Source organism: Calonectris borealis, chromosome 2 (assembly GCF_964195595.1).
Source record: "Calonectris borealis chromosome 2, bCalBor7.hap1.2, whole genome shotgun sequence".
NCBI lineage: Eukaryota > Metazoa > Chordata > Aves > Procellariiformes > Procellariidae > Calonectris > Calonectris borealis.
Window position 1 is genome coordinate 63,252,089 of NC_134313.1, and position 15,867 is coordinate 63,267,955.

Consider the following 15,867-nt stretch of genomic DNA (forward strand, 5'->3'; position numbering starts at 1 on the left):
AGCCAATAAGGAGTGGTGCTATGCTGGACCTTGTTCTCACCAACAAGGAGGGGCTAGTAGGGAGTGTGAAGCTCAAGGACAGCCTTGGCTGCAGTGACCATGAAGTGGTGGAGTTCAAGATCCTTAGGGGACTGAGGAGGGCACACAGTAAGCTCACGATCTTGGACTTCAGGAGGGCAGACTTTGGCCTCTTCAGGGATCTGCTTGGTAGAGTACCATGGGACAAAGCCCTGGAGGGAAGAAGGCCCCAAGAAAGGTGGTTAATATTCAAGGATCACCTCCTCCAATCTCAGGAGCGATGCATCCCAGCAAAGAGGAAGTCAGGCAAAAAAACCAGGAGGCCTGCGTGGATGAACAAGGAGCTCCTGGACAAACTCAAACACAAAAGGAAACCTACAGAGGGTGGAAGCAAGGACAGGTAGCCTCGGAAGAATACAGAGAAATTGTCCAAGTGGCCAGGGATCGGGTTAGGAAAGCTAAAGCCCTGATGGAATTAAATCTGGCCAGGGACATCAAGGGCAACAAGAAAAACTTCTATAGGTACATCACGGATAAAAGGAAGACTAGGGGAAATGTGGACCCTCTCCGGAATGAAACGGGAGACCTGGTTACGCAGGATATGGAGAAGGCTGACGTACTCAATGACTTTTTTGCCTCAGTCTTCACTGGCAAGTGCTCGAGCCTCACCGCCTAAGCTGGAGAAGGCAAAGGCAGGGACTGGGAGAATGAAGAGCCGCCCACTGTAGGAGAAGATCAGGTTCAAGACCATCTAAAGAACCTGAAGGTGCACAAGTCCACTGTAGGAGAAGATCAGGTTCAAGACCATCTAAAGAACCTGAAGGTGCACAAGTCCATGGGACCCGATGAGATCCATCCGTGGGTCCTGAAGGAATTGACGGACGAAGTTGCTAAGCCACTATCCATCATATTTGAGAAGTCGTGGCAGTCCGGTGAAGTTCCTGCTGACTGGAAGAGGGGAAACATAACCCCCATTTTTAAAAAGGGAAAAAAAGAAGACCCAAAGAACTACAGGCCAGTCAGTCTCATCTCTGTGCCTGGGAAGATCATGGAACAGATCCTCCTGGAAGCTGTGTTAAGGCACATGGAGGACACGGAGGTGATTCGAGACAGCCAGCATGGCTTCACCAAGGGCAAGTCCTGCCTGACCGACCTAGTGGCCTTCTATGATGGAGTGACTACAGCAATGGACATGGGAAGGGCTACCAATGTCCTCTATCTGGACCTTTGTAAGGCTTTTGACATGGTCCCCTGCAATATCCTTCTCTCTAGACTGGAGAGATATGGATTTGATGGGTGGACTGTGTGGTGGATGAGGAATTGGTTGAATGGTCACCTCCAGAGGGTAGTGGTCAACGGCTCAATGTCCAGATGGAGATTGGTGACAAGTGGTGTCCTGCAGTCATCCATATTGGGACCGGTACTGCTTGATATCTCCATCAATGACATAGACAGTGGGATCGAGTGCATCCTCAGCAAGTTTGCAGATGACACCAAGCTGAGTGGTGCGGTCGACACGCCTGAGGGACGGGATGCCATCTAGAGGGACCTGGACAAGCTTGAGAAGTGGGCCCGTGTGAACTTCATGAGGTTCAACAAGGCCAAGTGCAATGTCCTGCACCTGGGTCGGGGCAACCCCCAGTATCAATGCAGGCTGGGGGATGAAGGGATTGAGAGCAGCTCTGTGGAGAAAGACTTTGGGGTACTGGTGGATGAAAAGCTGGACATGAGCTGACAATGTGCGCTTGCAGCCCAGAAGGCCAACCGTATCCTGGGCTGCATCAAAAGAAGCGTGGCCAGCAGGTCGAGGGAGGTGATTCTGCCCCTCTGCTCTGCTCTGGTGAGACCCCACCTGGAGTACTGCGTCCAGCTCTGGAGTCCTCAGCACAAGAAAGACATGGACCTGTTGGAGCAGGTCCAGAGGATGGCCACCAAAATGATCAGGGGGATGGAACGCCTCTCCTGTGAAGAAAGGCTGAGAGAGTTGGGACTGTTCAGCCCAGAGAAGAGAAGGCTTCAGGGAGACCTTATTGCAGCTTTTCAGTACTTAAAGGGGGCTTATAAGAAAGATGGGGACAGACTTTTTAGCCGGGCCTGTTGCGACAAAACAAGGGGTGATGGTTTTAAACTAAAAGAGGGTAGATTTAGACTAGATATAAGGAAGAAATTTTTTACAATGAGGGTGGTGAAAGACTGGAACAGGTTGCCCAGAGAGGTGGTAGATGCCCCATCCCTGGAAACATTCAAGGTCAGGTTGGACGGGGCTCTGAGCAACCTGATCTAGTTGAAGACGTCCCTGCCCATGTCAGGGGGGGTTGAACTAGATGACCTTTAAAGGTCCTTTCCAATCCAAACTATTCTATGATTCTATCTTTCTGTCTGCATACATCTTCCTCTTAAACTCTTAAGACCCAGAGCAAATGGTGGTTGTTTTTTTGGCTGTTTGGTCTGATTTTTGTTTTAGTTTCGTTTTCTTTACTTTAAAAATTCCAGGTAGTTCTGTCTATGAGAATTTCAAAAAAATTTCACTGCAGTACTCAATTTTAGTATCTCTTTTGTTCCTGCTGCAGAGGATTCTTGCTACCTCTGAGCTTTTAACTATTTCTACTTACCATGAGCTGTTAATTCATCTTCCTCCCCTTCAGTTAGGTTAAAAGTGAGATGTAATGAAGGTCTTTGGGGGTGCACTAAATCTGTTAAAACTAAGATTCTTTGGCAGGAGGAGATTTAACCTATAGGTTACAGTAATGCAGGTGATCAAATGTCAAAAATCCAGGACTGATATTAGACATTTCTTGATCATTACTATTTGTAAGGTCCTGCTCTAATCCTACTGCAGACTTCATTTTGCAGAACACCTTCTTTTCTATATCAAATTAATTTCTCCATAAAATCAAGCAGACATGTCATAATACTTAAAGGAGGGTCAAAGCAGAATATATAACTGCATAAGAAAAGATACATTTAATTTGCAGGAAACCAACATGATTGATTCATACAACCTGTTACTTCAGAAGTTTATTGAATGATATGTCATGGACAAATGCCATTTTTAGAATCTGTACTCTGTTCTGTAGTACAATGTATCAGAAGATGTTTGAAGGGTTTTTCTTCTGCATTGGCATTTATATATTGTTTAATCTCACTATATTTAAACACGTTGCATACACTTCATGCATGCGTGCATGGCTGGGACTGTGACCAGGCATTTAATAGTGGCACCTATAGATTATAGTTAGCTACAGATTACAGTTAGCTTTCAGCCATATTTTTTTTTTAAATAACCGTAACATCAGTTCAGATATAAGTGATAAATTCTGCTGATCTGCAGACTGCTATGAAGACTGAGTGCATTATTTGTTTAGGCTGTCCTTCTGTCCTTGAATTACCCTGCTGGCAGTTCAAAGCAAAGTAATGGTGATGAGTTTTTAAGCTGGTGGTGCTTAAGGATTGATAAAATTATATAACACTTTTCACAGGAATACAATGTGCAAATCTTTCCAGACATGTATTTTTTAAACACAGAAAAAAAAAGACTTCAGATTCCATAGCTAAAGTGTTTATACACATAGTAGTTTAGTTAGTATAGGAATAGTTGGAAAATTACTATGATGTGCTTTGATTTCACAGAACTCTCTAATAATAAAATAAATCTTTTTATGGATTACATGTATAGCCTGTGACTATGACACCATAAATTATAGTATATTATAAACATCTATATGAATCTATAATGGCATGTTATGGCAGCAGAAAGATGACGTATATATACTATAACAGAGTGAATTGTCCCTAATCATCTCTCTCTAAGCATCCTAATTCTCACTGACTGCAATCAAGCCCACAAGGATTGATCTAATCTGAGATGAAACAGTTTGTAGCAGATGTTTCTATATTTCTTCTATTCCTAACTTTAAATGCCAGCAGATTTGCAATCTGGAAAATAATAATAATTTAAAAAATGCTATCAGAAATTTTAGGATTTGAACTATGACACTAAAATGATCTAAGACCTAATTGTCTTCTATAATGTTGCAGGAGGTCATACTACAAGGTTTATAAACTAGAGGTTTAACCTTGTTTCCTAATTAGAATGATAAAATGAATCTCAAGGGTAGGTGCAAGGTTATTGTGTATGAGGAATGTTTCCCTGTTGGATAGCCTTCATAACACACCTTCAGACAGCATTTTTTATTAAAGGCATTGCTAGTGATCTTTTTGGGTTATATCTGTGGTTTTTTTAATCCTGGCTTTACAGTTGAAATAGCTTTGCTTTTATTGCAATTGCTTTGTGGTAGAGACTTTGGTAACGTTTGAAAAAAAATATGTTGAAATAGGCAAGAGCAGGTGGAGAGTTAGGATCAACAAAAAAAGGGAAAACTTCCAAGGCTTTTTGTATCTTCTGGTAAAGTCTTGGCCCCACATCCCAGAGCTGCTGAAAGAAGCAAGTAACCTCATGCTTCTGAGCAGGGCTGGGGGTTATTTTTGCCTCTCCTCCTGTTTGGGGGGGAGTGGGTGTCAGATGACTGTGGAGGATCTCTGCTCTGCTGCTGGGAAATATATGAGTTCCTAGTGATGTGGTAAAGGAGCAGGAGCTGGCCCCTACTCCCTGCTACTCTGCACCCTCTGCACTAATTCAGGAGCTCAGTGCTGTGCAGTAGTGTTCCGCCTCTCTTGCTTCTTCATACGGATTCAAATTTGCCACCCAAAATGCACCCACTTAGGGCAGTGTTAACTGTATTTCAAAAAAGCAGACAGTGAAATCAGTGCTGTTCAAGACAGGAAAAAGCACTGTTTCTAGGGCATCTTAATTTCAAAGGTACCCAGAAACCTAAGTGCAGGAGGTATGTTATGCCTTGTTAGAACAGGACTTGCTTTTGTCTTTTTAATGCAAAGTGTTGGTAACTCAGGTAGGTGGATGGCAACGATGAGGTGTTTTGGTTTCTTTTTTTTTTCTGTTGACTTTACTCAGCAATAGCTTATATCTTGTAACTTACTCTTTAGCCGAGGCATGAATGGTTTTGTCTTCCCATTTTCCTCTTGGGCCTTTTTACTGATAATAACTGCTTTTCAATTTCTGTTAAATTTTACTTGAATGCCTGACTAGTGTAGTTCCACTGAAGTGGTAAGGTGTCACTCCTCATCTCTTCTCCCTTTGCCAAAATATGCACAGAAACATCAGAGTGGTGGGTGTCAAAACAATGGTTAAATATGACTTTAATGTGACAACTATTTTTATATTTCTTACTATGGATGCCACATTTTTTAATTTGTGAGTCAAGATTTTTTTTAGCGCACAACATACTGCATTACTCACTCACATACCCCATAAAAAACAATATTAATTTTTAATGAAGATAACTAGTGAAGTAAATTTGAACATTATCATGTTTTAGTGGTTTTATGCATACACTGCAGATGATGTCCTGTCTAACAAGAGAGGAGAAATCAACTAGCCTTTCCTGCAGATAACGATATGTAAATGCAGGACTGAATGTTATTATGCAGATGTCTTCCTGGAAGAACCATTTGATGGGTTATGCTAGCAAAAAGCCCCATGAGCAATGCTTCGGTGCCCATCCGGGTCAGTGACGGCTTCTGTTAGTAACTAGGAGCTGACTCACTGCTGCTTCTCTCAAGAAACAAATGTTTGTACAGCTAGTGGCAGAAAATTAGGTGGTTTGCCAATATACCCAAGAAAGTTATTGCCATTTGTACTATCTTTTGGATAGGAGCAGGGAGATTTCAGAGCATCTTAAGTAGTTTGAAAAAAAGCTTATAGTGTTGTAACTTTCTTTTTTGGTATTATTAAAAGAAAAAAAAAGAAAAAGATGGATGAGGGGTTTTTTTGTTTCTGTTTTCTTTGAGTGTAAGGTGCAATTTCTGGAATAATGCATAGAGACTTGTCAATAAAAATCACTTCTCTAAATATTAGTGATTACTGGCAAAGCTTTATTAGCTACTGCTATGGATAAAAAGAAATGTTAATCTCAAAAACCTCTATTTTAAGTGACTAGGAAAAGGCTTTAGAAATCTCTGGAAAATGGAAAATAATATGTAAGATTCCCACTGTAAACCAATTATTTTAAATTATTTTAGGAAAAGGAAAAAGTTTTTCTTTTTTCTAAAAAACTAATTTAGCCAATGGATTTCCTGTAATATGCCTTTTAATGGATTTATTATGAACAACCATGGTAAAAATGAAACAGAACTGTGTGATATGAGCATGAAGAATAACGATTCATTCAGAGGCCAAACTTTTGCATGTAATAGTCAAGGATATTTAAAAATATGAACATGTTGGAAAGGTGAGCTGAGAGGTTCACCTTTTTCTTCTGTAGAAGAAAAAGTAAGAAAAGAAAATTATGCAGAGATTTTCATCATTAATTGATCTATTTCAGTGTTTCAAGTAAAATATAAAAAAAAAAAGATCTCTGAAGTTTAATAGAAATGGAGCCGCACTGGAAGTCGAATTTCTGACTGGAAAGATTTCAGAAATAATTTGGGGATGGTAAGGTTATACCGTTCCAGGTCTGGAATCCTTTTCTCTTACTAATGAGGTGAGGCTACTCAGAGCCCATCCTTAGGAACAGAGGCTACTCTCCCCTCCAAGCTTGTACATTGTAATGAAAATCATTCCCCTATGATACTGCGAGGGGCAGCTGAATCAGTTCTCACCAGACCACAAGTGTGCTGAGTTACTGCCATCGCTTACTGATATATGGTTGCAAGGTAGTGGGATGTAGAGGAATATTTTTTTTCTGCTTTGTCCATTTTGTAAAACTGAGAGAGGAAGGGTGTTGTTTACAGAGGTTCTGCTATGCCATGGACTCAGCAGGTAATTTCAATAGAATCCTTCTCAGGTTTGTACTGAACAAGTTTTGGTCCTTCCAATTGATACTTTAATAAAAAGAAACCTAAACATAACACGTACTTAATGCTATCTTTCTGAATTTCTCCAGAAAAAAACAATGGCATAGGGTTAGACTTTGTGTTGTTTGCCCCTGATACAAAATTTTTAAATCATATTCGCTGAACAGTGAGTGCTTATCCAAGAATGCTCTAAAACTGATTAAAAGATCAAATATTTGGCATTTCTTCAACTGTGCATGTGTGAGAAACAGACACTTAAATCTCAAAGGAAATACTAAATATTATGGAGACAACACTGCAAGTGGTTCTCATTCTCTCTGTTGTTTAAGGGCTGGTGTTGATTTCTTTCACAATGGCTACCCCAATTATCTGAGGACTTTAGAAGTCTTTCAGAAGTTTTGATTACAGCCAATGGCATCCTAAACTAGGCCAGGGATAAAAGCGTATCTCACAGTTCGTGAATAATTGAGTAGGCTTCTGTATAACAATGAGGTGCCTTATGAAAGGCAAATGTTTGTTTGCTGTGTGCTCACATCTGCACCTATTTATTCATATTTATAGGTAAATTCATATGCTAATACTTTTTCAAACACTGAGATACAAACTGTCTGTTGGTGTAATCAGATAAAATGCTGCTGAAATGCAGTGGAACTGTATATGTTTATACCAGCTTTAAAAGTGATTGTAGATTAAAAAAATAAAATCCAAATGCAAGGATGTACCTTGGTGTATGTACGTAACAAATCAGGAGTCCTCACTGAGCCATTGCATTCTTCAGATCTCTTCTCTCCCTAAAGGTCTGGAAAAAACAGATGTCAATAAATTGAGGAAGTAACAGTCTAAAGGTAAAATTTATGGTTTCTTCCTCTTGCTATTCAATGTTCTCCTTTAAAAGCAAGGGCTGTTCTTTCCCACAGTCTAAATGCTGAAGCCTTTGAATTCACCCCAATGCAGACTTCAGGAAAAGGTTTAAAGAGGAGCATCTTGAAAGATAACTAGCACGTAGTCCTCTTCCATGGATACCCCAAGTAATAAGGGGGTCAAAGCCTCCCTCTTGAATTTAGTCAGTTTAGCTGCAAACCCTCAAACCCACTTCCACGCTGTCCCAGATTGATATCCAGTGAAACAAAGACTGAAATTGTCATTCAGGAGACCCTGCTCATTTGTCACTGAAAGAATTGCTTTGGAGTATGCATTAGATGTCCTTTTATCTGGAAAATGTTCTCATCCTTGCAGGGAGAAATCTGACTCCTTGACTTTGCATGTCTAGCTTTCCATTTATTAGGGATACTTCTGATGTACTGGATCTAACTGATACTTTGCATTATAACAAAAAAATGAATATACTATATTAAAAAACAAACAAAAAAAAAAAGAAAAAACTTACTCTGTCAGTTGACACAAAACTTGTTACCTTATCACCAGCTGTCCAAAATTCAGGTCATCAGTAAAATGTGGATTTTACTGACTATGGCTGTGCTAAAACCCACCGCCACTAATGATGGGGACTATAGGTTGATCTGTTTTTTTAAAGAGAAGTCTGTGAGGACTGTAAACCATTAAGGGCAGATAATGGAAATAAGGAAATCAATAAAAGATTTGAAATGAAGGCAATGGTTTTTACCTTGATAAAGAACTACTTAGGAAAATACTTTCCTCAGAAGAAGAAAGATGAACTGAAAATACACATAGACTAAAAAAAAACAACAACCCAGATCCCAGAAGAAGCAGGATTATTATTAAAAGTGACACTTTTATTAAATGAATAAATCTGTCCCCTTTGGACAGTTGGTGCTATTGCTTTTAGCAAGGTCAAAATAGTGTCAATATCCTCTATTTGTTTGTTGCCTGCAAAAGTGGAGCTTTTCACACCATAACGTTGTGAAGAGTTAATATGGGTTAATCAAGAGATAACTGTGGGAGCACTGCTATAGCTTTGGTAAAATAAGTTGCAACACTGCCAAGATGTTATTTGAAGAAAGTACTATCTAATAAAGATAGTCTATGATGTTCCACAGTGTAATGTCATTTTTTACGGGAAATATGATATTGTCTTTGCTTTCTCCAAGGTTAGGTGAAGAAATTTTTGAGACAGGAAATACAGTTGTACAGTTGCCACTTTACAACCTTAGTAGAAAAAAACTTAAAGCTTGTGTGCTTTGTAAGAAGTATACTTGCAGAGGATTTCATTAAATGCTGTTTTCTTCCAAAAGTCTTCGTATTTAAACATATTGATACTGTAGTCCAATAGTAGGTTTTTAAAAGGAAACATTTATTTTGACCGATAACATTCATCTGAGATAATGACAACAGGATAGTGTCTGTATTATATCAGAATGTTGCTAATGAAGCTTAATTATTTTAATGACACTGTATTTACTGCTTATACGCGGTTTAAACAGCAACACACTGAGAGGAAAACACCTCATTTTAGCTCTCCCTGCTCATATTTCCTTGATTTTTTTTTTTTTTTTTAAATGGGAGATGTGTTTGATCTCATCCAAATTAAATAGTACTGTACTTCTTGTGTTGTGTCATTAAATTTTGTAGAATTTCTGAAGAAATAAGGCTCTTCTCCACATATGGCCAGTGGAACCATTAACTAGTATTGGAGTTTTTTTGTTTTTTAATGTATCCTTGAAATAAAAACATAAAATTCCTTATGGTATTGTTTATAGAGCTGTGCAAGTACTGAAGAGGAGAATGGAGTAAACTATTTTCATAGATTACAAAACTAGATTAATATCTAATCTCTTACTTGCGTAATATAGTCTAGAGGATTATCCTTAATCAGCTTCTCTTTGAACTGCAAATGTATTCTTATTTGATAATTCAATCCTGATTTTAAACTTCTAGTTATGGCAATAACACTTGGTAAATAGTCTAATAAAGTACCCTTGTTGCTTAAAAATGCATTTTAAGCAAAATCTAGTGTGATTCTCATTAAAATGAGAGGCTAATATTGTTTTGTTTTGTGCTTTTTGGAGGATTTTATTTTTCACTACATGTTCCCAAACTTTAATAATCTGCATAGTTTTTCCTTAGAAAGTTTGTTGTTGAACTAAGTGAGAGAACTAGATGTTGTTGTCCAGCAATGGTCACATTGGTGCTTATCTCAACTTTCTTTTCTGTGCATACAATCTCTGCTGATTACTATATTGTGTTAAAAGCTGCATTAATGTTTCTCAATAGTATCGATATGCTCATAGAAATAGAAGTGTGAAAGCTAGAAATGCATGGAGTGATTTCTGAAAGTGCTTTCTCTGATGACAGCCTTATAATTCTTTTCATATTCAAAGTTCATGGATTTACTTTGCATCTCAGGAATTATCAGATTTGGCATGCATGAAAGAAATTGAAGCAAAAAAGTCTACAAAGTACTGACAATCAATATGTATAAATTGAGGGATTGGGATTACTTGTGTAGAAATAATTGATATTCTCAGAATTTTCCAGACTTTTAGAATAAAATATTGTCATTTTAAAGTTTCTTCCTATGTCAGTTATGTAGCTGAGTGCATTTGTGATGCTGTCCAGCTTTAAAGAAAAACTGATATAATCCATTGATTTTTGTTTGCAGATTTTCAGGCGTTGTTGGTTGGTTTTCAAGAAGGCTTCCAGTAAAGGACCCAGGAGGCTAGAAAAATTTCCAGATGAGAAGGCAGCGTATTTCAGGAACTTTCACAAGGTAAGTCATGCCTTTCTCGTGAACAGAAGTATTACCTGTTTACCACTCTTCCTTGGGAAGACTGTGTTCTTGATATGTCTAATTTGCAAACAATACAGTGAGAATCGAGTTGAAAACCTAATCCTGACACTAAAAGCACAGTAAAACGTCTGTAAATCTCAGTGATGCAGGTGAGATATCACACAGTTTTTTCCAGTTGAGCACAAAAACCCCAATGTGTATAAAGTGACAGATTGATGTTTTTTTTCTTTAAACATTAGTATTTTGGAAATGTGTAAAATTGGCTGTTTAATCAAATGTTTAACCTTAGTTATTAACTAAGTATTGAACAAATTCTGAAAATGCTAAATGCCTCAGTTGTAATGGTGACACTGGTTGAATATGTAACGTTTTTCCCAGAACTCTTCAAGATTTAAAAACTCTGTCAACAGCAAGGATTTTTAAGGCTAAAAATTCAGGATCCATTGAATGAGATTCTCCCTGCTTTCTCTGTCACTATTACTTCTGTGATGGAAAACAAGATATTCGCACATGGGTTTTTCTTTCTGTCTTGTAAGTTACTGTTATCAGCTCCCCACGAAATGCAGTAGACTTCAAGTTAGCTAATCCTAAAATAGGGCAGGGCTCTGTGCTTGTACAATTATCTTCTATCCAGTCACCTTTAGATTTATGTCATATCAACATTAGATATTATGTTAAAACTGGCAAGTTGAAGCACAAAGATGACTTAGCCAAGGTCACAAGGCAAGCAGTGAAAGACTGGATGTAAGTCTAGATCTCTTGAAGGCAGGTCTAATGCTTTTTATCATAAAACTATAAATTAGCCTTTAAGTTCCAGTAACCTCTTGGTATCTTTAAATGAAAAATGTATACATAATAAATAGCGTGCAATTATCCTTTGAATATTTTCTAATAAAAATAGCCCCAGTAATTTCATATTACCAGAAATCCAACTTCTGATCTTATATTGGTATCCAGGTTTAGGTCTGACGTATACTAGACTATTGGCACTTTCACTGATGTGCCACAATGACAATGTTTGCTCCCATGTGTAGGAGGTCCACATGGAGCAAAAGTGATTCTTCTCCTCAACATAAATTTAAAAAAATGTTTACTTTCAAGATGTAACTTAATGATGGGTCTTTAAAAGGATTAATTGGATGGTTTGGGCTGATAGCTGTAATGATGGCTGAAATCCCGAGGAGATGCCTTATCTATGAAGTTTGTATGGATTAGCAATAGGGCAGAAGGATGAAAGTGTGGCGCTTTGGAGGGAGCTTTTGTGAGAGGGTTTAAATTGTTGTTTGAGCATGTTATTGCCTGTAGCACACTTTATGTGTAAAACGATTCACTAACACTTTATATGTTTCTTGCCAACTGTCGTCTTTGTAAAAAAATCACGTGAAATGTAAGAATCATTTGAGAAGCTAAAAAAGTAACATAGATACAGTTGCGGCTGCATGTTGTAGTATTGATGGAAGAGTGGCCCTTTGCATGTAACATAAGCAAATGGAAAGGGTTTATAGTTCTTTTTTCATCTCTTTTTTCCCCTCTTATTCCACTCCTTGAGGGCGGGGAGGGGGAAGAGAAAGAAATGGATTCCCTTTCCTGTTTAAAAGGATGCTGGGTTTCTGGCTGTAGAGAAAAAATAATTGTATCCATTCACTTGGATGATACCTATTTTTCAAATAAAGTCATGAAATAATTTCTAAAGTTGTATTATCAGAAAATAGAAACCCTGAATCTTATTTTCAGGCTTGATTTTTTTTTTAAAGGATATTTTATTATTTCATAATGATTATTCTCCTCAATTCCCTCCATTCTGATAAATGAAATAGTGGTGTAGTAGATGTGGATGAGTTGACTCGATGACTATTCATCGAGTGTGACTATTGAAGGAACAGTGAAAGTTGTTATGGGAGCAGATATAGATATTTGATTGCTGATATTGGAACAAAATATTCTGATTCTCTTTCTTTCTTTTCTAGAGCTGCTTATTACTTTGTTATATTTTGAAGTAGTTCAAAATGCATGTTTATTGCTATCCAGTGCAAACTGTTAGCCCTGTTTTGAAATTCTGTTTCCTTATTCACTCACAAAATATAAGGAGGGCATCTGGTGTGCAAAGTTGAAGGGTAACTCTGAACTCTAAGAATCAATGAAAAAAATGATTAAATAGTGAAGAAACTAAAGACCTGGTGTTTTTTAAGGAAGATTAAAATATATGTTGCAAGCCTGACTCCATGTGAAAGGACAATGTGCTTGAATGGGTGAAAGGCTCTGATCACACACTAATATTCATATAAGAATATGTATATCAACCCTTATTCCTGTACAATCTATTTATAACTAGTAGAAGAAAGTGGATGGTGCAGAGGGGGGACTCAGAACATACTGGAATTTTCTAGGAATTCATGTCCTTCAGACCTTCACATTGGTCTAGGTTACCTTGGGAGAAGGTCTAGGAGTAGCACATAGTCTTACTACATCGTACTGTGCAGGTTTTCTAGCTTTCTCATGCAGAGTTACAGGAGAAAATTTTACCTCTCAAGTGGAAACATAACAAAAAATAACAACTTCAATTTATCTGCATTCAAATCAGTATCCAGGATCACAAACAGTACCTCAATATAAGTAACTTATTAAGATCTTAAGCATCTCTACTTTTCCATGGATGCTTGAGGTTGAAATGTAGCTCAAATCAAATTCCTGTTTGAAGTACTTTACCTAGATGGCTATGTATCTCCTATACTTATATGATAAACCTGTGTACTGGGCAATGTGAATTATAGGAGGAGTTCTGGGCTAAAAAAAAAAAGAAAAAACAGGACTGGTAGTACAAAGCTAAGAGAATTAAAAATAGAGATTTTCTGGTTTACATATCCTAAATAAATATTTATTAATGTGCAAATAAGCTGGCCTCTTTAGAAAATGGACTCCCCGCCTTCCCCAGTATCCAGACAATATGTGGGTTTATTTGTTATTCTGTAAATTGTCTAATGTTGTTGTGCATTGCTTTGGTGTTTTTTTCTAGTGATTTTCTATTCATTATAAATGAATAATATTTTGCAAATTCTTATCTGCAAAGAATCGAGAATTTAAGAGTTATTTTTTGTAAGTCTGCTCTTTGAGGTTGAGAGAGGTGCCCAAATGTACTTTGTGTGGTTTTCACACCCTTATTTCGCTGAGTCTTCCAAAGCTGAGAGAACTACATTTTCCTAAAAGCTATATCCTTATTTTTCCCCATTTTGACATGTAATTCTCTTCAAATATTTGTTTACAACACTTTCAAGTAATATCTTGTCTTCTAGCAAAATCATCTGGTTGGTATGGGAAGGTTACAAAGGATATTGCTTTCATGGGCCGCTATTACTCAGCAGATGAGATTAAAATGAATCCTATTTAAATTAATAACTGTTAGTGAAATTACTCAGTTCTGTACACCAAACAATAAGATTTGCAGTAATTATCAGATACCTCTTAAAATATAGAAGTATCTGAACAATGTAATTGTTCAAAGCAAGCATTCTATGCACCAAAAAGCAAACTGCAGGAATAATTGGAGCTGTACTGGTAATAAAGTTGTTAATAGAGTCTGAGCACATCAAAGGGCAGCATGCAAACTAATAAAACAAAATCTCTTTCAACAAAGATTGTATTAAGGCAATAACATCTTCTTTCTTTAACAATGTAGTGAAGAAATCTACAAGCTGAGCATGCTGACAGGACTTTCAGCTCCTACAAGCATGGACCTAAAATGCTTAAATGACCCTATGAGTCTCTTCCTGGGTAGTACTCTACTCATCCTTCTAAACTTTGAAGGCACAGAGCATTAATTAGGAGTGTCAATTCACAGGGTAAATAAAGAAGTGATGTCAATGGGTGGCTTTGAATTCCTCAGCAGTGGCATCAGTGGCTAAATTTAAGTATCAAGGAAGGAACAAATGGTGGGAAAAGTAAAGATAATCTCAGTCTCTACTGGTAACACACAGCAAGTCCCAGACATGTTAGTGGTGGTTCTTATATGAAGATCCATATATACTTATTACAGTAAATTCATGGTAGTACTTGAGTGTGGGCACAGTTTTGCAGCAAACGTGACACTTAAAAATCAGCTGTTTAAATAGGACCCTGTATTCCTGTTATATTAAGTGTTAAAACAAGATGGAAGACTGAACGTTTTACTGTAAAAAATATTATTGAATAGGGGAGGAGCGTTTAAACATTTCATCAGGAGGAGGAAAAAAAAAATATATATAATTTTATAATGTAAAACTTCCAAATTGTCCATAGAACAATTCATGTTGAAAGGGATCTCTGCAGTCCATCTAGATCAATCTCCTGCTCAAAGCAGCATCAGTCAGATCACATTGCTCATGGTCATGTCCAGTGGGATTTTGAATATCTTCAGGGATGGAGGCTCCACGACCTCTACAAAGCTAAACATGAAGTCCTGCACCTGAGATTTAATAACCAAAGCAGCAAAAAAGGATGGGGACTGAGTGGCTGAATGGCAGCTCTGCTGAAAAGATCCTGAGAGTCCTGCTGGGCAGTGAGCTGAGTCTGAGCCTGGTAGCAATGAAGGCAAACCATGTCCTGGACTGCCTCAGCCAGAGTATGGGCAGCAGATTGAGGACTCTCAACTAGGAAGGCTCCTCCCTACTGAGTCCAGCCATGCCTGAATATTGTGTCCAGTTCTGGTCCCCTCATTGCTCTATTCAAGAGAGACACTGAAAAACCTGAGAGGGTCCAGCAGCAAGCCAGTGAGGAAATTGGCGGTTGGAGAACCTGATGTATGAGGAAAGGTTGAAGGAACTAGGTTTGCCCTAGTGAAGAGAGAAGGCCCAGGGGGGATCTAATCACAGCCTTCCAGTTTTGATGAGGTGGCTGAGGTGAGAAATGGAGGTGCTCTCTTCTCAGGGATGTGCATGGAAAGGATAAGAGGCAATGCGCAGAGATTGCTTCAGGGGAAATTAGCTGGATATAAGGAGAAAAAAAAAATTAGCCATGGGAACAACTAAACATCAGAGCAGGCTGACCAGAGAGGTCAGTATTTCCTCACTGGAAATCTTGAAGACCTAGCTTGACAGGGCCCTGTGTAACCTAACCCAAAGCCCTGCTTTCAAGGTTGGACCAGATGATCTCCAGGGTCCCTTCCAAACTAGACTTCTCTGTGAACAATGAAGTATGTGTCATTAAAGTTGCTACGAGCTCTTGCTGTATCCCTGTGCTGCACGTATCATGTCAAACTGGTCCTGCCCTCTCCTGAGTATATTTCAGTTATTTCT

The 15,867-nt window shown here is 38.2% G+C and overlaps 1 protein-coding gene across 1 annotated transcript in view; it reads left to right on the plus strand.

The window, feature by feature from the left end:
* The window catches only part of DOK6 (docking protein 6), a 252,832-nt gene that overhangs the window by 91,724 nt on the left and 145,241 nt on the right, over positions 1-15,867 (plus strand). The window contains exon 2 of the mRNA XM_075142169.1: positions 10,472-10,579. Within this exon, the coding sequence (XP_074998270.1) occupies positions 10,472-10,579 (108 nt within the window). The remainder of the gene's footprint in view (positions 1-10,471; positions 10,580-15,867) is intronic.